Raw genomic sequence first — 23389 nt, forward strand, 5'->3', positions numbered from 1 at the left:
CCCCTGGTGGTTGATCATGCTTTTTTATTTATGCCTATAAGCACTTCCCTGATCAGATGTTACCTTGAAATTCTTTGAGCCTGAAAGCTCGAGCTTCTTCTTCTTCACTGAACAGCCTTTCTTCAGAGTGAGGACAGCTAACGCAGCGAGAGAAGAGGAGAAAACACAAAGCAGGCTGATTGACTTATACAGTACATGCGTTTTTACTGTCTACAATAAACCAGTTTAGTGATTCTGGGTGGGGTTGGTGTGCTGGTAACAAAGAGGGGTTTTCGCACTAATCCTCGGTGTAATTTCTTACCTCTCGACAGACTGTCGTATGTGCGTCATCCAGGTGTTTCGCTCCTCTTTAGAGGTGGTGTGGATCTCATACATCTCTGGCTCATTGGAAGAGGCGCAGATAAGAAACATGGCTTTCTCCTCATGGGCCACTTCCCTGACTATCAGCTTTTGCAGAGAGATCACTGATGGCTTGTTATCCTGGAGGGCAAACAGAAGCGTGAAGAAAGCAAAAGTCTGAATGTTTTTTATTATTATTGTTATTTCTAATAACGACAAGAGGGGAAATAAAATCACTCACAACTGTGGCAAACACATATCTCTGATCCTTCTCTTGTAGTAAGAGCAACACATCCGACAGCAGAACAGCAAGAATATCTTGAAGGATAATCAGAAATGACACCCTCAGAAAGACAGCTAATTGACAAAACAACTAACACATTACTCTTTTCAAACAGAAACAGAAAGCGTCTGCATATTATTACAAAGTATTTTTAATTTCTCGTGATGTAACGTACCTTTGAGTCTGCCAGACGCAGCCTTCCAGCTGACGGTGCCCTCATGGAGCAGCTGTCTCCTGCCCTGTGTCAGGTCCTCCCTGCGAAACACTCGGCCATCTTTGAATTTTCCCGAAGCCTTTGGCTCCATCTTGTTGTGAATGTCTCGAAGTCGAGAGTTCTTCTCGTACAGATTAACCAGCGCGTCCACCTTCACAATGGTGTCTTTAATCAGACTCAGTGCCCGAGTCAGATCGTGGTGCTCCTCTGTACCCACTAGAGACAAGAAAAAAAAAGTCAATCTGGCTCTGAATACTACGGTCATTTCGTTGTATTGGGTCATTTTTGGATTTAGCAGAAAGACCTTCAGTGTTGTGCAGAATGCGCTCCACCAGAACTGGGTACTTCGTTATCCGCTGCGTCACCAACAGAATACACTCGGTTACTCCTAACCTCCGCACAATGGACAGGTTGTTGATTTTCTGAAAACAAACAACAACAAAAGAGATTTGGCGTTTACAGGAAATAAAAATGATTATTTAATAATTATAAAATTGCTCATGTATCTTACTTTTATGAGGTTCTGGAACCTTCTGTTGTTTTGCAGCTGATCTTTGTAGTAGCTGACAGCTTCAGTGTGGTGACTGCAGAAATCTCCATAACAATCCTTCATCTTCTCTCCTATTTCACCTGAGAACTAGAGAGAAGTGGGGGGTAAGTGTCTTTCACCAGGAAGCAGTTTGTGTGATGGTTCATGCTGCACTGCAACACAGTCATCATGCTGTTTAAAGAATATTGTGCATGTTGAAGTAGTGATATGGGAGGATTCTACTGTAGGGGAGCATCCTGCTGTCGCCTTACATTTAGATAAGTGACATTTTTAACGCCCATGTGATTGCCAGGATGCAGGTTTTCCCAGCAACTATATTATTCATGTCATCTGTCAGTGGTCTTAATGTTACGGCTGACTGGTCTGCATCTCCCTCCTTACCTGTGTGATTAGGATGTCTGCCACTCTGTTGATGGTGTAGTTCTTGTTGCTGGGGGAGACGAGGTTTTCTCGCCGTCTCTCTTTGAGATGAGAAAGGAACTGTGTGTGAAGGTCAAGGAGGTTTTCCAGGCGGGGGAACAGACAATCCAGTCGGCTCGAGTCCATCTGGAGGTTCTCCTTCAACTCTCGGACGTACACGTGCAGCATTATCTTCAGGGTTCGCACATGGTGCATCTCCGTCTGCATCAGCTCTGTAGAACATTTTTATGTTTCTTATTTTTTAAACAGAAAATAAAACATGCACACCCCTTTTATATTTCAAGCTACATCATAGCGCTCATAAAATAAAAACTCCACTTGCCGTATATCACATCCTGCCTCTTCACCGTTTCCTTTGAGTGCTTCTTCAAATACTGCGAGTCGACCTCCAAACTCCACGAGTCTGCCTCCAGGTCCTGAGCATCTGACTCGAGGTCAGCCCGCAGCGCTCCATAGTTCGCATCTAGAGAGGAGCAGAAGTGTTGACAATCTCACTGATTGACATCAGTTAATCATTTAAAACAACCATCACAGACATTTAGATTGTTAACAATCGTTCCAGGATTATGACAGCAGTAAGAGAGCAGAGGCATGCACACCTTAATGAGCGCATTAAATAAAAACAGACAAAATAACAATAAACTACTTTAGGTTACAAGTACATCTTGTAAACTAGATAGCAAGGTAAAAAACTCAGAACCCTAGTATCCACTTAGCCTGCATCTCTCTCCCACACACTTCGGTTTAATGAGACGGACGGAAATCATGCCTCAGCAAAACACCCTACACACTCTCCTCTCTGCTTTTATGAAAACTCCCTTGAGGCAAACAAGCAAAAGGTTCCTAAAAGTCTGAGAAAGGCTTGTGAAAGCAGCACTGTCACCAGAGCAACATACCAAGAAGAGTGGGGCTGAAAGTTACCTTCTACAACGATGGACTCGGCGATCGAAGGAGCGAGGGAAATGGAGTCGTCGTTGCAGCGCTTGGAACGGCCAGCATCTGTTTCATCCATCTCCCCAGAGAGGGATCTGAGGGAAGACAACAGCAGGTTCAAGGTTGCGTACATGCTGAAAGTTACTCAACTCACAAAGACCCCAAGGAAGCAACACAGACATTTATCCAGAGCAGTAGAGACTGGAGCAGAGAAGTGAAATGTCTGCTTTGTCTCCTCAGGCTGACTACACTCTTTATTTACAGCTCAATATATTTTACAAACTTTGACTTTGTGATTTTTTTTTCTTTTAAACTTCACTATAATTCATACTGCCACATTTTAAGAGAAAACCTGTTACCAAGTTTAAAAAAACGGCACTGCGACCTTTTTTTCGGCGGTACTTACACCGAGCTGCTGTGATGACGAAGACTGTGACCAGAGCTGCAGGCAGGGACTAATGTGGAGCTGGTGTTCTGGGCGGCAGTCGGCTGAATGCTAGGACCACACAAACTAAGGGTCATGCCTGGGACACTGGGTCTGTGGCCATCCGGGGCTTGGGATGCAGCTGTGACTGCCTGATCCCTCTCTCTGTCCCGGTCTTTCAGCGCTGGGAAAGAAAGACGAGACACAGGTGAACGGAGGAGGCGAGAGCGGATGGAGGAGGAATGTGAGGACAAACGAGGAGGGGACAGAGAGAAAGGAGAAGATGACCAGCGAAGTGGAGAAGCTGACGACTTGTTTGAGTCCGTTCCAAGCCGACCCCAGTATTTTTTCAGCCAAGACCGAGGCAGGGATCGGAAAAATCGAGACGTGATCATATCGCGGTGCATCAGGACCCGTACACCGACATGTCCGGAAAGACGCCAGGGTGAGGCGGAGAAAGACGAGGAGGATGGCTTAACGGTCCTGGAACAAACTTTGGTGGCACCCATAGTTTTGCCAGTGTTTTTAGCAACTGCTAGGTCCATTGCAAATACATCAAACACTAACAAAAAGCAGTGTAATAATCCAAACTTCAAGGTAATGTTCAGTGACGTCAATGGGTATTACAGCGCAGCTAATAAAGGATGTGACTTCAGTCATGAAAACACTGAAAAGACAAAACCACGACCAACCCAGACTCTGTACGTCCCAGGTCTCCAAGTACTTTCTGGAAAGACGCGCCCGCCCTTTTATATTTCCAGCAAATTCTGCTTCTTCGCTCATCATCAGCTCCCCTCTCCGCTCCCGTCTTCCTGACCCCCTGCACAAGCCACTGATTGGCTGGAGCGGGACATGTGGAGAAATCAGGTGTGGCTGACAGGACTCCAGCTGCTCAGAGGGAATAACAACTGCTACAGGAGATTAACTGAGGCTGCTGCTGCTGCGGACACGCAGGTCTCCTGTGGGCTCCGTCGCATGCAGCAGCACCTGCTACTTCTTACAGTAGGAGCAACGTCTTAGAGATCCTGATAATGATGAATAAGACACAGCTAAAAGCGCACGGGGTAACTGCGGTACTTGTTCATTAAAAAATTAAAACTTGAACATTTTGCCTGTTTTGTTAAAAAACTACGTTTAATGAAAAAAAAAAAGACAACAGATTGGCCCGATTAAATAAGATTTTTCTGTGACGCCAGAGTCTGCTTCACCTTAGAAGCTGCAGAAACTATGTTTTATTATTTTTAGTGCTTTTTAATCGATTAAAAAGAGGACCAATGCACATTATTGTACATGGATACAGCTTGGTAATGTGCTGCATTTAACCATATGGGCTAATTTTTATCCGTAGTCACCAGCAGGCAGATGGTATAAAACTTACAAACTGAAAAAACACAAACCCACAAATGATAAAGACTGAAAAACAGCAACAACAGAACAAAATTGTCAAAAATGGAAAAGATGATGCAGACTTTTATGAACGCTATAGGCTTGGAAAGATGTTAATAAATGTGTTTAAAACAAAAAAAAAAGTGGTTTTGCTTTTTGTCCTTTTTGTGTGGGCATAAAGTCTTTATATAATGTCTATACAACATCTCAGAATAAAAAAAAATAATAACAAAAGGACACCAGTGCTTCACCTGACTCTTAACAGCAGCTAATCATCACCTTTTCTTACTGACTGCTGGAGGCCAATCTCCCCACTCTACACTCACTGTGTACACAAACACACCTACACAGGAAAATCAGACTTACCCACACACAAACACAGCGAGATTTTTCATTAGACATATTAGACTAAAGCTACCTTCTCATCCATCAGTGGATCTCTGACAGTTAAAGCGATCAGTAGGATTCATAAATATTATTCTGCTCACCGATGTTGGGAGATCCCGACGTGCCAGCCTTCGAAAGAGAATCCTTCTGCGGGAAGACAATTAAAGATAATGATTAGTCAAGGCCATTGTCTCATGTTGTTTTTTTTCTCCAAAGTGAACAGAGGATATCAACATGATAAGGACCATAAAATCGGCACACGGTTGTTGTGCTTTCTGCGGAGGACGAGGCTGCTCACGTGGCCAACGACAGCGCTCAACGAGCAAAGACTCTCAGGCAGATTCAGAGGAATAAAAGCAGAAATCTAAATCTTAAAAAGGTGTTTGAGCTGAGCTGCGGATTATACACAAGCTTTGCATGGAAGATGTTAAATTCCTTTGAGTTGTGTCAACTTTACTTTTTAAGCCAAGTTAGTATTTAACAAAAATGCTAACATCTTTTTAAGACTTCAAAAGTGACAAGTCTCTCAAAGTCCTAACATGTTTGCCTCTAAAGATCTTCCACAAAACATACCTCCTTTTATTGCAAATTAAACATAAAAAAAGAATATATGCAAGCCAAATCAAATTCTTTGTCACACTGGGACAAAAATTACTCACATACCAATATTACTAAGTCACATCTTCTGCTTCAAAACGCCGAAGAGTCTGATTACGCTCCAAAATAAAACCGGAAATCAGGGTATTACTTCACTTTAGCCTTGGTCCCGAGTGTAATGTTTACCTTATTCTTGCTGCTGGTGCACTCACCCAGCAGAGACTTGCAGCTCTTGTGAACGTTCACAGCACAATCTGAAAAACAGGACAGGAACTTGGAGTCAGTGTCCCGCCAGGAATGCCGGACAGCATGTAGACAGTAAACAAAAAGGCGCACGAGGAAACGGTCCAAGCCTTCAGTGTGAATACATGAATCAAGACAAAATAAACCGAGTTTTCAGACAGTTAAACTCCTGAATGTCCAACGCAAGAGGCAGATGTTCCAAACAAGACAAAGAAACAAAAAGTCTAGATGATTTGTTTTGCTCCCGTTTTGTGTTTTTATTGTTTGGTGAAAGAATCACTTCTTCGCTTATGCAGCTACAAAAAAACCGGACGTTTGTTTGTTTACAAGACACACCAGCGCTCTGTAAGACAGGTCAGAAACGCCCCTTTTTCTTAGAAATACGTTTCTCTTAACGTCCATTACTCCCCCCTGTATGGAAACAAACCAAGTGCTGTCTGGTTTAGTTGTAGATTGTATCTCTGCTGATCAGCAGAGATACAATCTACAACTAAACCTGCAGAGCTGCTGTGGAACAAAATACAGAGAACAGCCGTTTGTTTCCGCTATCAAATCAGTTTCTGAAAGGACAAACCTCCGCTGAAACCAATCAGTTTGATTATTATGTCCTACATCAGGTAATAAGGGAAAGGTAAGCAAGAGAAGCTTTTCCAGGGGGATGAGGCTCGCCAAACAAATGAAGTTATCGACATGCAAATAACGCCTCCAGTCCTGCGCATGTAGACAAAAGAGCCAAGTTCAAATCTACACACAAAGCTGTTCTACTGTAACACCTTTCATTATTTAGTAACAAGTGAAAAAAACATGTTAAGTAGGTCATGTATAAAACCAGAGAAAAGCCAGACTGCTGTTTTGTTTAGGTGTGTGGTAACAGCTGAAGCGAAGCACTCACTTTGGTTTTGTGATGCACGCTTTAACGTGAATAAAATGTGATTTCTTTTTTTTCTTTCTTCACCAATAATTTGTGTCCATAACCACAAACTGTCTTTGAAATTGCCAAAATGGTTTTCTAACAGACAGAAAAAGGGAGATGCGGTACTTTAAAATCCAACAGGCCTGCACATTATTAGGAAAACGTGAATTTTAGCGATCAATACTGTGATGGCTGCATCGTTACAGCGTGAACAGCTGTGGGTGTTTAGAGGAGCAAGGAGTCCGTCTGATATTTTGATTTATTGTGCAGCGCTAAAATACAATCTGCAACACTATTATCTTTACTGGACTAGTTTAAACGGGGCTTAAAGCTGGCAACCTGTGAGCAAACAGGAGCCTGTGTCGGGGTGCAAATAGGGCATCAGCTAAACATGTTTAAATCTCCAGCTACCACCGGACAACGATAAACTTTCTGTAAGCTTTTTAAACTCATCTATATTCAGTCATTAACAAGCACGGGGATCAGGAAGACTAATATTTATTGTCTGAAACTCTGGACGCTCTGACACATCTGTAGTCCCACAAAAGTCAGGGAAGACGGCTGAAGTTGATCTTTTTTAAGATTACTCTCAATGTGAGGAGGACAAGACCAATTTAAAATGTTTATTTTTAACCTTAAGAGGAAAGACAAACTGACTTCAGTAAAAAAAAAAAAAAAGAGGAAAAACCCCAAAGATCATCTTCCACCTGCTCCAACTAATAATCTCTCTCACAGCCTTCATATTTCATATGTGAGTAAAACAGGAAATCAATAAATAATGAAGTCTATCTTCTTATCTCGGGGGGAAAAACACATCACACTGATTGGGCTTAATAAATTAATGGTAAGAAAAGGAAGCGACGACGCGGTACGAGCGGGGATCTTTACATATAAAGACAAATTGTTCCAATAAAATAACCTTCAGTCTTAAATTACAAGCAAGTACGCCTGATTTAGGTGGATTATAATCAAACTGAATACAGAGGAATTTTACTGAAAGTAAACAGTGGGCCAAAGATAAGCAGGAACATCATGTTTTCTGTTTACTGATATCACAGAGATTATCGAAGCCCAACACATCTTTAGACCACCTTGATTTCTGATAGCATCAGTAGAAAAGAAAACTAAAACCAGGACACAGAAGTGTGCGTGCGCAGCTCGACGCCTGAGGTCGGCTGGACGTTGTGGCTCTGCGACAGCGTGATCAGGTCCAGTCACAGAGTCATGTGGCACTCATCAAAACCATCACACCCGAACATCTGTGGTGTACAGAGCACACCTCGGTGAATCACTCCTTCAGCTACCAAATGTAAATGACATGCAGGTTAGGCAGCATAAAGGTTTGATTAAATATCTAATAAAATCTCTGCTGCTCAGAAAAAGGTCAGATGAACGGGCAAACGAAAAGGAAAACAGATCACAGCCGCCGTTATAAATGCGATCCTGTCAAACGTTGCAGTCACACAACTGAAGCTGCTCACTTCCTGTGTCGTTTCACGCATGAATGGATTCATCGTCGCAGAAGAGGTTCCTCTTTGATGAACTCTCGAGCGGCAAGCCGACCCATGGTAGAAGTTTGCGAAACAGGAAGAAGTGGGACTAAGGGAGTTGTTAACACGATGCCCAAATGTGTGAACGCAGCAGAAGTAAAACATCTGTGGCGCTTATAGTTTCTCACCCAAACAGTTGGTTCTGGGAGACATTGTAGAAACCTCATCTCAGTGGATTAAATAAAAAAATATGTAATTAGGAGCAAAGATAAAGTTGGGCGAGAAGTAATAGAAATGCTTTTCTTTGTCAAAACGAATACCACCGGAGCGTCAGCTGTTGTTCTGTTTATCGGTGAGGCGAGTTTGAATAAAACACTCACACCTGCTGAGAGAAAAGGCAGTAAGAAGGTGTGCCGCTAACAGGCTGAGGCTGTTCAGACCTAGAATCAGCGGACTGAGCCGTTATGCCCTGGCAGACCTGCCAAGCACAATTAGCACCATGTGACCCAGTCAGAGAGAAAACTCGGCCTGATGTCAGAGAGCAGCACGGCCGAAAGTGGAATGAGACGGACTGGAAACGCTCACGCCTCAGTCCAGGACATTCCTGCTGCCTCGGGCTAATTAAGCTCTGGCAGATGGCATCACCTGCTCCGAGGAATGGCAGGAATTTGGCACAGAGGCCTGATTTTGAAACACGCAGCTTGAGGAATGTATTAAGTTCAGACGGTCGATTTGATTAGCCCACTGTACAAATGAAACATGAGAAGTTAGGCTTGCTGTTCGCTGGTGACGAGCCTCAATTTGCACCTGTAGATATCTGGCTTTTCTCAAGGTTATTTTACACATTTTACATTTCAAAACTCCTCTGGACTTAAAATGTCAGTTTACTCTGTCCATATTTACACATTTAAGTACAAACTATTACCTGTTTATAGTCAAAGTTAAATGGAAAACCAAAAGCTATAGAAGAAAAGGAGATCTGGGAGAGACATTATATTACCTGAGTAGCACACCTACAGTAAATCTGTGGGTTTTCAGTCAGTACATGATGGCTAAAATGTTAAACACAAGGGTTGATGTGATGAATCAGTGTCCAAATAATATGTATAATTAATGAGGAACGGACTCCGATTGTTTCAGCAACTTGCTTTTAGAAATTCAGTTTCTCACAGACAGAATATCAAACTCTTCATGCTCCATTTTACTGTTGTTATTGTCCACTAGAAAGAAATAACAACTTGTTTTCAGCTAAAATAAACCCCGTTTTCTGCTGTAAAAAGAAGCAGGTGCGTTTCCCCATCGCACTGCTCTTCACGTCTAATCAAGATCAATAAATATATCCAGGTGGCTTGGGGTAAAATAATAAAATTTACCTCTGTAGCTAACATTAGCCGCGTTAGCAATCACCTGTTGAGCTTCTCCGAAAAGTCTACAGCAGCATCACAGTGGCAGGCAGTCACCCAAAACGACACAAAATCACATTTAAATCAAGTTAAACATCCTAATAGTTTGACACACGGTGGTTTGTGTCCAATGTGAGCTAATAAAGGCTAAATGCTAACCCGGCTACGGTTGTTTTTTCTCAAATAAAGGTGCAGCTAGCGCTACGATGCTAACAGCTAGCCAGCGATGACTAACGCGGAGCTAGTTCATAAATAAAGTGTCCAAAACAAAAAAAAGTTCAAAACTTGGTCATTCTCGTCGACACAGTGTTTCATGTGTGACATAATGCAATGCGGTCATAGGAAATGTGTCAAAGGCGGCGGGATGGATTAGCTTTTAGCCCGATATGAGGCGGCAGGATGGACAGAAACAACGGGACTTCATCCACCTGACCCCGCCGCGGCTGCTGCCTCTTACCGCTCCGGCGAGACCCGCGTCCGTCCGTCTCGGCCGCTCCCGGGAAAAAAACAATAATAATATATTAAAAAATAAAGAGGTGGAAGCTGTTACGAATACCAACAACTCACATTCCCCAAAGAGACGGTAACAAACATCCCTTAGGATCGATTTTAGTCCAGTTTTTTTCCTTCTCCCACCGGGAACAATCTGTGGCTCACAGACGCATTCCTCAGTCTGAGTCCCCGCAGGACTCGGGTCAAATTAAAGGGACACTCACTCCTTTCCTCCGGGCTCATTTATCACTCCGGATCCACCGGAGGCCACCATTTAACTACTCTGCCTAAAGGGAGAACTTCAGCTAGCCTTAAAAATAATAATATTAACATTTCAGACAAACATTCCCACTGTTACGCATCATAAGCTTCATTTTAGCAGAAAAAAAGCTATTCCAGACATGTCCAATACAGTTTAAACAATAATAATAACAATAATAAACCAGTAAACCCATTAGGAATATTAAATATTCTCATTATAAGTAGTTACAAAGCAGGGCCGTGCCTATGGGTAAGTCTGGGGTGGCCTAGGCCCATCTTAAACTTTTAAAAAATGTATTTTTGATGAGAAGAAATACCAAAAAAGTTGTCTAAAAAGGTAATTAGCAGCAACTGTGCCATACTGGCCCGCATGTAAAATATAACTTTATCACTCTATCAAAGTCAAGCTGATTTGGAGAAATGTAAAAGGAAGAAATGTTTATTGTTATCATGTCAATGAAAAATAAAATGAAAATAACACACAGGCAGAACTCTAATCCCATGCGGTGGCCTGTGTCTGCTGAAATTTGCCAGGACACATTTGTTTAATAAATAAGCTTTTAAAAACACTCATTCATTACATCCCCTCTAACGGACAGCGAGATTTATAAATATTCTGAAAATAGCACAGCCGTCGTTTGTCTGCCTCCAAACAAAAGATGCATGAAATAAAGAAATGAGAGCACAGGATGGCTACAGTTCCCTTATGCATGTCGCTCCACATGATCCAGTTCAATCAAAAAATAAAACGAAAACAAACAAAAAAATCACCACTAATATTGAGAGCAGTTCTGTTTCCTTGTTCTTCTTTAAGCGCCAACATGCCACGTGGCTTACGAGAAAAGCTGTTTCCAGTTACAGTAAGGTCAATAAACGAGGGGGAAAAGTCATCCCAGCAGCTTAAAGCCCTGTTTACACGAGAACTGTCTCTGGAAACGTTTTTTTTGTCTTTGTTTTTTCAGTGTTTATTGAGTCGAATCAACAAGAGAAAAACGTGTTTACATGGAAACGGCTGTGCTCATCCAATCTGCTGTAGTTCCATGCCAGGCAGGGTCGGCAGATAAGAACTGTCATACTGTCGCTTTGAAATGATTGTATTTTGACCCAAACTATCATAATTAATACAGTTTCACTGAAAAACAGTGTCGTGGAAACGCCCCCTCAGTCTGTGTAGCAAGGGAAAAAATGTACCAGTTAGAGTTTAAAAGCATCACTTTCAGGAAGATTAAAACTTGCTTTACGTGGGTTTCCTTGCAGAAATATTATATCCATGCAGGAAGTGCATGGGAAGTGCTACAGTTAGCTGCTGCTGTCACCTTTTTGTAAAAAAAAAACTATGGAATCCCTTGTAAATAATGCAATACAAAAATGAGAATAATGTAAAGGCTTAAAATATATATTTTGCATGAACCGCTATGATTTTTATTTAAATATATTTATATTAGAAATGTTTTTAAGATGGCAGCTATCCACTTTAGTCTCGTCAATCCTGTTAGAGTTAAACTATTTCTAATTCTAATTTATTTAAGCGGTATCTACAACAGGTAAGATATTGATTTCTCCTCATAATTGTTCCAGTCTTTTAGATGCAGAAAAAGTACAGTTTAAATACATTTTTAAAACCTAATATTGCCATAATATTCAGGCCATAATATTGTATAATACTGTAGTACTCATAACATCCAGGCAGAAGTGTGTGATACTTTAAAGAAGTCTTAAAGCTTTTGTTTTAGTAAAACATATTTAAACTGCATGATTTCTTGTCTTCATGGTGACTAAATACAAAGTCTACATTTTATCACTAAATATCATTCATTTGAATCCCAGAAAGATATTCAAATCGATTATAGCTGCATTATTTGACCTGTTAGTGATCATAATGTTATGGCTGGTCAGTGCATCTCTTGATAACAGTTTTTGGTGGAGGGGGTGTGCACGTGTGCTTGGTTGTTTTTAACTGCGTGCTCGAGTGCTCCTGTAAGTAGGTGAGTGAGAGTGCATGCAGTGAGTGGTGTGTGTGTGTGAGTGTGAGAGCGCAGCACCTGTGCACATGTGTGTCAGGCTGTGAACAAGCGTGGGTGCGTGTACATCTGTGGCTGTGGCGTTACTCACTCGTGCACTGCAGGCCATGCTTTTTCTGCAGGCTCTTGCTGCACAGTGAGCAGGTGGCGGAGCTGGAGAAGGAGCCCGGCACCAAACGATGCCCATTGCTGCTGCTACGGCACTCTTTCTCTTTGGCCTCCTTGTCCTTCTCCTTCGCCCTCTCTCTCTGCAGCTCTTTCTCTCGGTTCTTACCCTGCAGAGGAGCAAGGGAAAGCAAACACGGGAGGCAGTTTTTAAAAGCAAACCTGTGTGTTCTGCTTCGTTGGCACACATTGAACATGGCTGTCTAACATGTCACATAATTGTGTCAGAGGAAGGGTATGTAATTAGGGTTTGTGTGTGTCACATGCATACGTATTTACACATGACGATTTTGTTTCGGAAATTTTAGAAATTACAAATAAGGGAAGGAAATGACAGCTTTTCTTGAGCTAGTTGCAAGTTTCCACTTCTTATTTTTTGTTCAGCTCGGGCACCACTTGTGTGTGTTATTGTTTACCTTGTCCTTGTTGAAGGAGCCGGTCACCCTGTTCCTCAGAGAGCTGAAGGTCCTTTTCACCTTGGTGCCTTTCTCAACCTTCTCTGTACGATCCTCCTCTTCCTCATTCCTAACAGAAGAAAAAAAAAAGAGCATGTTACAGAAAATTATACCCATCTTTTATTAAACATTCACTCATATTTACTAAAAGTTGTTACTTTGATCATTTTCCAAATATGTTTTAGGTTTTTTAAATGTGTAGGGCAGTTGTTTTCTCACACATAATGATGCAATACAACACCACCTAATGAAGAAGCAGAACCTCAGTTTAACTTAAGTTCTTTACCGTTTCAGATCAACAACACCCAAAGTCAAAGTCTACCATGTTGCATATTAACACCTTTTTCTGACAAATACTCATTTTTGCTCGCGGAGATCTCGATTTAACTGTTGCTAATTTAACATAATGTGAGGTTCTGAACCCGTTCTGAATGACAGTATTATGACTGAGTGGTTGGAGGACCAGAACCTTCAGGTGGCTCATCGCGAAGCAGCAGGCTGTGGATTTTAAAGTGTTTCAAATTATTGTCTTGTTGTAGAAGCCATCATAATACAATGGAAAATAGAAAAGCTTTTATTGTCAACATACTTTTGTTGATTGAGGTAAAGAGTTCCTACCACCAGTTCTTCCTCTATGACCTGGTTCTTATCAGCCCATAAAAAGGCATGTTGTCTTTGCTTTTGCTTTAGTAAAAATACCCAATTTAGCATTTGACTGAACTTTTTTGAGCTACTTTAGGTGGTGGAGATTTGCTCTTGAACAGTTAGCTCGACTCACCAATCAGAATTTCTCCCTGATTCTCCAAACTGAGGTCCCTATGACTGCTGTCTGCCTCGGGTAAGATACTGGCTACCTATAAATACTCCTCAAAACCCAGCTTTAAAAATAGCAAGTCTTTCAAAGTTTTCCATGTTTTTTTCCTTTCATAGACAGCTAATACCTCTGCACAACAACAAAGAACTTATTTCATGTGAAACCAGTTACTTTTTACTGCAGCACTGATGATAGGTGGGTGGACAACGGTAATTGGCCGTACTTACTCAATGGAGAGGAACTCGTACCAAGTGACATTTCCTGAATCTTTGGTGTCTGAACCGTTTCTTCTCCGCTTTGCTCTGCGAAAAGTTGAGAAAAATTCATGCAGAAAGATTTCAACAGGAGACGGGTCCAAATATAAACCCCAAATGACCGTAAGAGACGGGCTTGTCATAGTCAAAGTTTACACAGATGAGGAAAAACAAGTGCAATCTGACAGTAGAAGTTGATTTGTGCGGCTGTGAACTTTGTTTTTTTTGGTTTTAGTGCTCTACAGATCCTTTCCAGGCAATGTGACATACAGTTTGTTTCAGTGCACCAAGCAGACACGTGCAAACACACATGCAAAGATCATGCATGCTCTTTTGGTATAGTTTGTGCACACACACACACACACACACACACTTGTAAACACTTGGCTCTACTGATGCTCTAAAAAAAAGGTGGGGGGCGGGAGATGTCGTTAGAACAGCAGCAACGGCGTGCAGACCTCCCTCCCCTGTTTACTTACCCGTGGTACAGCTTTAGCTCCTGCAGAACTTTCTGTACCATCAGCCTAAGACAAACAAAACACTGACACTGAGCGGTGGAAGAGGAGACCAGACGAATGCTGGGAACTGGGTGTCAAATAGTGATTTAGAGGGGAAAAAAAAAAAAATCCTCCCTTCTTCTGCGTCCACACAACAATCAAGAGTGCACATATATCACAGACGCTCACATTTACGCGAAGGCAGCAAATTGGAACGAATTGTGGGAGGGGGGAGACTGCAGACGGATGACATGGAGCAGAAATGTCAGGGGAAGAATGGGGAAAGTCCCTCTGTTGTGTGGGAGTTAGGTAACTGAAACAAACTATAAACAACTACAGAACAGTATGTGCTCGAATCATTCAAGAGCTGCAAGAGCTGGATGTCCTGTAAATCAAACCGGAGCTGCATCCCTTTTCTCTTTCAAGCTTCATTAAACCTGATCGGGAAGACAAATGCATCTTCTGGAAAGGAGCTAGACATACTCCACATATTTTTAACTCAATAATGTATACTCACATATGGCTTTGTCCTTCAGTAGTGTGCAGGTTTTCTTCAGGGTCGAACTCCTCCGCCACTGGACAGAGAGGGAGAGAGACCAGCAGGTTTGGGGTGAAATCGGCAAAGTATAAAACACCCAGACTTACATGAGTAACAGCTCTGTGGCCCCCCCCACCTCCTGCTGCCCTGGCGGCCTGTTTGGATGTCTGTACGACACGAGAAATGTGCGCCGCGCGGGAACATTCATCTGTGGCGAGGATCTCTGAGCGAGAGTACAGCTGCCTGCCAGGCACACCGGTGGCCTGAGAGAAGAATAAACACACATGATCATCCTGTGCACATCTGATCTGCTTTACATCCACTTCCTAACATACAACAGGCACTGTATTGAGATAAATTGTGCTTACATTGGTCTTTATTAGCTGCTAATCTGCAGCACATTTAATCCTTTTTGGTCACTTTGGTCAGGAAGCTCTCTGCAATTTGGCACAATGCTCCAAATGATGCTTCTTCCTCTCATTGTGGACTTATTTGGTATCAAACTCTCTTGTGATCATCTTTCAGCTTTATACCCTTTAACTGCACACATTGTGTTCACATTCAAGGAAGAGAAATGCTCATAATTGTAGAAAACCTTTTGAAATCACGCTACAGAGTGCTTTAGGAGGTACTCCAGATATACAGTCGGGTACGTCAGGAGGTTAGAATGTGGTAGAAAATGTTTTAGGAAGAATTTAAGATCATAAAATGAGGACTTTCATAACAGCGGGGCATGAACGTCGACCACATTTGTGCCAAGATATGTATTAGGAACAGTAGGAAAAGCTCCAGTGGATGATCTCAGCTTTAAGCTTAAGTAGTCCCGTCAATCAGCAGGAGCCTGATCATTTAAGGCTTTAAAGTCAAGCAGGAAATACAAAAAGTCTACTCCAAAATTCAGTGAACGGCAGAAAAATGTGAGTTTATTTTTTAAGTAAATTTTTACCTGATGTGATCATACTGATTGTTGTTATCATACCACTAATTTCACTCACCATCTTTGAGTCACGGGGTTTGTTTCTTTCTTCAGTTTCAATGAAAACAACAACAACAAAAAAAGTGTGCTCAGATTGGTCAGGACATTCGTCAAAATATGTTACTTGGTAATGAAGACGATTAAAGAAAAGACGAGGCATTTCACTCAGCTTATCTAATGTTTATTGGTTTAATTGGTTTATTTTCTGCCTTCTTAAGCTGAGTGGTAATAGACCTATTTCAGTGCAAACATTTTAACCTGTAAAGGTCTGCCTGGCTTAGTTATATTACTGAAGCTGCATTCCACTTCCACACCTGTGCTGCTGATTATCTGCACAAACCTCCTCAAATTCAGTCATCATTATAAATGTCAGCAGGCCGAGATGTCAAGATTTCTGCATTATGTTGAAACTGAGGATTTAAAAAAAAAGGAAAAATGTGTAATATTCAACACATCTCTTCTGTTTGTTAACCGACGGATGGAGCAGAAGGTTTGTCACATGCTCTCATGACAATCACAAGATAAACATGAACAAATTCAGGAGGAGGGGGAGACGGAAAACAAAAAACAGAAAAAATAAATGACCAGAAAGATGTCAGCTTTTATGGATTCATAAAGTTTTGTTTTCAGTTTGCACTGAATTAAAAAAATAGTTGCAGGCAAGTCTAAAACTGATGTCAACCAGTTCCTCTTTGGTTTCACTTTCATCTGAACAGCTGAATTGCATTAAAGTGTTCTTTGGAAAAAGGACGTTCGAACATTGATTACACCTTTTTGCTCAAATATTAGGCAAGAAAGAAGAAATATTAAAACCTCAAAGTTAGAATTTTGTAAAGCAGAAGACATGTTTTCTCTCAAATGTTAATTTTTGAGTCAAATATCAAAATAATAATCATCAAGCTGGTAGCAGACCCTAAAAAGCATGCAGTTTTTAACATGAATGAGAAGTATGATTAAAAACTGTTGGTCTGTTTGATTTTCTGACTGATTACCTTCATGCTGGAACCATCCGACTCTTCTCCCGTAGATGCAGAGCAGCTGTCAGACTGCTGCAGGGTGGACTGGAAAAGACTGCTCTGTTGCTCCTCATCATCGCTGTCTATAACCGTGGTGTCCAGACTGAGCCTGACAGCACACCAACACACAACAGAGGGTTACCCAGGCTCTGAGATACACCTGCATCCATCCAGCCTTCATCTTACCTCCTGCCAGAGCTGATGGGCGACAGGGGGGCCCCCAAGCTGTGCCGCCGAGACGTAGACATGGATCTGACCAGAATTGGAAAACTGTCCAGGTCCTGCTCGCCATCTAAATCCATCGTTGCTTGGTTCTTTATCCCTTCAAGTCCTATTAATGGTTTTACTGTTTCCAATGATCCCAGCAGTCCATTTAGAGTAAATGTCAAGCCGAAATCTGGAGAAGGGTCGGTGGAGTCGCCGCTGTCAAAGATGCAACCTGAGAGCAGCTCAGGACTGAGCCGAGTGACAACAAAGTCAGAGGGAAGTTCCTCTGGAGGTTGTTCACAGGAAGGAAATGATGTTGCATGGACATGTGGGGAATGTGAGGTCAAAGAGGTGTGCGTAGGCTGGTCAGTGGTTGGACTGTCTGTGTTTGGAAACAGCTGTGAGTCAACAGTCTGCTGGGTCTTTCTCTCTGTTCCTGCAGTGATTCCTGTCGATGCAGGAGTCTGGGAGGTCAGCGTAGCTCCCTCCAGGTCTTTAAAGTACTCCGAGTCTCTGAGAGAGGGGCTAAGGCCCTGCAGGTCCTCCACACTGCTGCCCTCCTCCACAAAGGGACAGTCGTAGTCGCTGACTACGGAACATGTATCCTGCAAGTTTGAACAGACAGGAAGAAATTAGACAAAATGTTAAATAGATGGAGATAAAGAGGGGCTAAAGCAGGTTATGTGAGGCTGTCCTTTATCTCATAATAAAGGACAGGATGATGTTTATTGAACCTTTTAATATTCTAGAGTATGATTGTTTTATTTTGGAGGGATGCTTTCATGATAAACAGTTTGAGATCCATTTTAATGGTACTAAATGAGCTGCAAAGCATGAACGTAACATTTGTCGCAATTAGTGTTCAGTTTGCTGTGGGGACCTAAACGTAGCCACAGACCTCAGCAAGACTTTTAATAGCAGGGTTAAAGAAAACAGAAACTGAGCAAACCTGAAAGATTCATTACTGGAAACAGACAATCTGACCAAGTCTGAGCCAAATCAGGGAGCGTTTAAACACTGGGGCGGGTGATTAGTGAGTGAGAGCAGGTGTGATGATTATAGATGAGCCGCAGGTGAGAAGGACCTGAAAGCAGCAGCAACTGAGGACATTTATAGGCTGAGATTCGTAGAAAAATGAAAGACAAAATAACTAAACATATTCTAAACCATAAGCAAACCTAAGACAATCAAACAGGAATTAATTCAAAACACTAAATCTAAAAAAAGGAAACCAAGAAATGATTAGCAAAAAGAAAATATTAACATCTAATATTACGTGTTGTGTGTTTATGAGAAGTTAACACAGTTACTGAAGTCACCAGTTTGCTGCTTTGAAGCTTTGAGTTTGTTTTGGGGGGTTTTGAAGGCAGAAATCACTGCAAATGGACATAAATATGCACCTTTAAGGCCTAATATCTATTAAATTAGGATATTATTTAAAACAGTTACCACAAGAACACCGATCAGAAGAAGGAAATCTAAGGAGTGAAACATAAAAGGATTGTAGGAAGAATTTCTAATTTCTAAATATTTCTAAATATTTAAATATCAGAGTCAGCAGCCAGAGATCATCGCAGCTCTGGATCATGATGGACGTTTTATTTATGTTCCATGTTGGTATTAATAATAAAAACAAAAAGTTTATTTAACTGGGAAAATTACATGTTCTGCAAAAATGCAGTGTGAACACTAAGTGCTGAGTGACAGATGAAATTCAAATGTTAAAGCTAAAAGAAGTAGAAAGCTAGCTAAAAACTTAGAGAAGCATGATGCAAAACACTGGCTAAAAGCTAAAATTAGCAAAAGATTACCTAAAAGTAGCACAACAGTATTGATGTTGGAGGTGGCATCTGAATTTCTAGGTTTATTTATTTATTGGAGGGTAGCAAAGAAGCTAAAGAACTTTAAAAACCCAGATGACACGGACATGGCAGACACATCTTTACCTGATCATCAGTGGTGCCTCCAAAGAACTCATCCTCTGTGATGGAGGCCGGGGTTAATGAGGACGAAGAGCCTTTCCCACCGGGAGCAGGAGGCTGGACAGTGAGCTGCCCACTGGGACTCCCACAGGACTGGCTACATGGTTTGCACTCGGATGCTAGACAACAAAGGATTGGATGTTTTTTAATTATAGACATTTCTTTAATCGAGCACCAAAAGGGACTGAAAGAGGAGCGGACAGGTTGCTGATTAGATCTGCCGTACAACACCTGTGTAATCAGAATTATTTTGTGTATGATGAAAGAAGAGCCCATTGAAGACCATGCTCCAGCCTCCTCCTTTACATTTCCATTACATAAACAGATTCCTTTATTCACCGTCACCACTGGCAACCTGCCTGTGGGCCAGTGATAGTTTCCATGTCAGACAGTTTATCTGAGCATTTAGCAGCCTGAGGCGTGGCCTGTGGCAAATAATGTATAAAAACTGTAAAGATCTTGTGCTGTATGAAGGAACTGTACGCAGCAGAGGTTAATGTAGCGCTCAGGAGAGTTCACTTATTATTCCACCACTGATAATGATGAAATCTATCAGTGTCTGATGGTTACTGCTGGTTCAGAGCGTTCTTGGGAGGACAAATCCATGTCCTCCGCCTCCTGTAAACCCAGGATTTAATCTGATCCCACCTCGCTCCGAAGACCCGATCCAGTTTGTCTCAACACATATTTTTAACAAAAATCTGTTTTTCTCCTGTTGAACAGAGCTGAGACTCTCTGGGTGTTGTTTTTATTGCCCAACCCTAAAGACAAATAAATGGTGTGCAATAGTGTTTTCACTTCTGTCTGGGTGTTTGTCTGTTAGCAAAATATCTCAAGAATCCATCGACAGATTTTAATGAAACACTCAGAAAGTAACCATTTGATGTGCATCCAACTCACAATGACCACCACAGCTAATCAACCTCAGCAAACAAAAAAATGTCTATAAAACAGTCAAATTTATAGATACTGAGCTAAAATTCGATGTGGTAGTAGCTAAGAGTCATTCTCAACCCATACTTTGAGAACCAATAGATCACATATAATGTTATTTCTAAGATTATGAGTTTGTCATTTCTCAACATAAGAAGATCTCCATTTAAAGCATGATTCATGTTTTGGATGATAGCTGGTTTGTTGTTACACTGCCCCCCAACCTGGTAAAAAGAAACTTTATGTGTAAGATATAAACTATTAAAGAGTATGAATGTCTTTGTCAAACTAATTTATCAAGATGAGCCAATTTAACGCCGAGTTTGCAAAAACTTTTAAACTTTTAGACTATTTGCAGGGTTTAAATAACTTTTGCGCTTTACCCACACTCCTGTCACTTTAATGTTGCTACTCAAGCTCTTATTACGGCCTCACATCAGTCATAAACCCCGTTTGTTGACATGACTACAAAGTGTGGAGGGAAAACACTCATAAAGCACGACAGCATGAAGCATAAACTCTCCAGATCCAGATGCACTGATGGAGCAGCTGTACGTCCAAATGCATCTGTAAGACAGGAATGTCACGCAGCCTCCAAACGTCTCTGAAATGTTGACACGATTCAGCTCACGCTGCTGCAATGTAAAGCAAAACCTGACATTTGCCGACTTCATGAGTCACGTTAGAGAAAGTGAATCCGACTGTCAGAAATGTGGTGAGCGGGCCTGGAAAGGTTACAGCTGTACTTTCTCCCTGTGGTCATCGATCAGAGTGTGACGGAGAGTTAAAAAAGAAAAAAAAAGGCAGACCTAAATGGTAAAAGGGCTGCCGTGTAGGTTGGAGTGAGATTTAGTGGCGCTAAATCATTTGTTTTCTCACACGCCCCCTTCACAGAACGCAGCTGTGGTTAAAAACATGTCAGCGTTGTCCTTTCTGGGCTCATTTACAAACAGGGTTAATTAAAGGCCCAGCATTCCTTGAGGGAATGCATATCGCCCGCCACCTTTCATGCCAGAGTTTTAGTCTAAGGTTGAGAAATAACAAAGTTGTAGCCATTTTTGGTTAAACTTATGTGCGATCTCATGCGTAATCGATCGGATGTCGTGCTAAACGTGTGTGTTGTGACTGTCAGCTACTACCACACCTACTTTTAGCTCAAAACCTGTAAACCTGTGGCATCCATCTTGAGTTGGATTGACTCAAAATGTTAATCAGCTGTAGATGCACATCCAGTGATTAGATTCTGTAGGTTTCATTATTTTTATTATTTCATGTGTATGAATGTGATTATGTGTGTACAATAAAACCTAACAGATTTAGGAGAAACAACACACACAGCTGTGACTAAAAAAAAAAGGAAAATTCTTACAATCAATAAATTAAAGCTTTATATTTCTGTCAGGGATGACTTAATACCTTTAAAATATTCTGGTCAGACTTATTTGGCCCGTCCTCGAGTTCCCTGTCATGAAGCGCACCTTTGTTTCAGGAAGTGCTGTTTAATTACAACAATGGTTGGTACATAAAACCACCTGTGTCACGCGGATGTTCGCCTACAACACTGAGCTGCCTCTTTATCGGCGTTGGCCTGGTCAATAATTAAAAACTGGCCATAATTTTCCTTTTAAACTGTTTGATTGATTAATCAGTTCACGTGTAACAAACTATATAGACTAATGTTTGCTCAGGTAAAATCAAAAAACAGTCATCTTAATTTTTTTTTACAATTCCGATGATTTATTAACATTTTAACAGCCTCTAACCCGACAGCAAATAACAAGAGTGACTCTTCTATGATATCAGTAACATCTGCCCGTCAACAAAAGGTTTATGAATAACTAAAAATAGCTTTTAGTTTTATTATTATGATGAGTCTGAAGCAGGAGAAGCCTGCTAATGATTAGCAGACACCACGCGCCAAAGGAGAGCTGTTTGTGTTGATGTATGACCACCGACTGACCACCAGAGAAGCTGCCTTTGCTGAAGCCAAAAAACAAGACGATTATGGTTTCACCCAGGTCGGTCTGTTAGCAAAATATCTCATGAATCACCGGACAGATTTATATAAAACTTACAGGAAGTAATCACTGGATGTATGTCTACAACTGATTAATAGTTTGAGTCACCCCAATTCAAGATGGCCGCTGCAGCTAATTGACTTTAGTCTTCAGAAAAATGGCTATAACTCAGTGGATTTTACAGACGCCGAGATAAAACTTGGTGTGGTAGTAGATGAGAGTCATTCACAACACATACTCCAAGCTCTAACAGATCCCAGGAGATCATGTAAGTTTGCATGAGATGTTACTTTTAAGGTTCAACCAAATTGGTTATAACTCCATTTCAATTAAGAAGTCTAAACCTGACATGAAAGGCAACAAGCGATATGCTGGGTCTTTATTATTTATTGATTTATTTTCTCTTTGGTCAGTTTTTAGGTTTGTTTGTTGCAGAAAAGTTGATCTTATCTTAATGGAACTTTTCAAATAATAAAAGAAACAACCTTCTGTTAACAAATAATGTACAAAAAATTAAAGAAAATCCAACAAACAGCTTTAAAACACAGCCAAACCAGATTACTTTTAGGCTGAGCAGAGGCCTGAGCTCCTGTCAGGCAGTCAGATAAAAACACAGAAAGTCAGCAATGATGTAAGCCCGCAGAAACCACTTTCGTCTTCTTCCCGACAGCCAGAGAAGCTCAGATCTAAACACACGGACAGGCCGGCTGCAGATCCAGTTTCTTATATTACTAAATCACCGGCTGAGGCTGCAGGGGTGGCAGCGTCCTCCCTGAAGGGGGAACCGCTTTGTGTCCAAATCCCACTTGTGCTGAGTGTAAACTTCGCCTCGGCAGCAGCTGCCTGACGCCGTCCCGTGGAGTCGCTGTGGCCTTTTATGGTCGGCCTTTCATTTCTTCGGAGGATGAAACGCCAGCGTGTGTTTGTGTGTGCTCAGGTGTGTGCGTCGGGGGCTCCATAATCGTTTTGGCACCGTCAGAATCAGGCTAGTATTTTACTTTTTTTACAGTTTGATGCCACATAAAAAGGATTGCCTCACTACTGAAACTAGTGACTATTAACAAATAAAAAGTCAATTAAAGGCTGAAGTTTTATTGATTCACTATTGATACACTTGTGTGATAATATGCTTTACCTACGTTGTGTTTATTTTTTTCTGTTCATCAGTGTTTGAATCC

At 41.5% G+C, this 23389-nt stretch overlaps 1 protein-coding gene across 2 annotated transcripts in view; it reads right to left on the reverse strand.

The window, feature by feature from the left end:
- arhgef18b (rho/rac guanine nucleotide exchange factor (GEF) 18b) overlaps positions 1 to 23389 on the reverse strand; it is a 38785-nt gene that overhangs the window by 12192 nt on the left and 3204 nt on the right. Inside the window, exons 2-22 of one of the 2 annotated variants that reach the window (XM_017406992.3) lie at positions 19225 to 19379; positions 17258 to 17883; positions 17048 to 17180; positions 15216 to 15342; positions 15059 to 15116; positions 14524 to 14568; positions 14018 to 14092; positions 12938 to 13046; positions 12448 to 12631; positions 5720 to 5787; positions 5038 to 5083; positions 3146 to 3347; positions 2728 to 2834; positions 2129 to 2269; positions 1768 to 2018; positions 1348 to 1473; positions 1141 to 1258; positions 798 to 1052; positions 581 to 657; positions 302 to 480; positions 64 to 137 (exon numbers count right to left, since the gene is read on the reverse strand). In XM_017406992.3, the coding sequence (XP_017262481.3) occupies positions 64 to 137; positions 302 to 480; positions 581 to 657; positions 798 to 1052; positions 1141 to 1258; positions 1348 to 1473; positions 1768 to 2018; positions 2129 to 2269; positions 2728 to 2834; positions 3146 to 3347; positions 5038 to 5083; positions 5720 to 5787; positions 12448 to 12631; positions 12938 to 13046; positions 14018 to 14092; positions 14524 to 14568; positions 15059 to 15116; positions 15216 to 15342; positions 17048 to 17180; positions 17258 to 17883; positions 19225 to 19379 (3156 nt within the window). The remainder of the gene's footprint in view (positions 1 to 63; positions 138 to 301; positions 481 to 580; positions 658 to 797; positions 1053 to 1140; positions 1259 to 1347; positions 1474 to 1767; positions 2019 to 2128; positions 2270 to 2727; positions 2835 to 3145; positions 3348 to 5037; positions 5084 to 5719; positions 5788 to 12447; positions 12632 to 12937; positions 13047 to 14017; positions 14093 to 14523; positions 14569 to 15058; positions 15117 to 15215; positions 15343 to 17047; positions 17181 to 17257; positions 17884 to 19224; positions 19380 to 23389) is intronic. The other variant, XM_017406993.3, reaches the window with a different exon arrangement.

This window comes from Kryptolebias marmoratus, linkage group LG24 (assembly GCF_001649575.2).
Source record: "Kryptolebias marmoratus isolate JLee-2015 linkage group LG24, ASM164957v2, whole genome shotgun sequence".
Taxonomy (NCBI): Eukaryota; Metazoa; Chordata; class Actinopteri; order Cyprinodontiformes; family Rivulidae; genus Kryptolebias; species Kryptolebias marmoratus.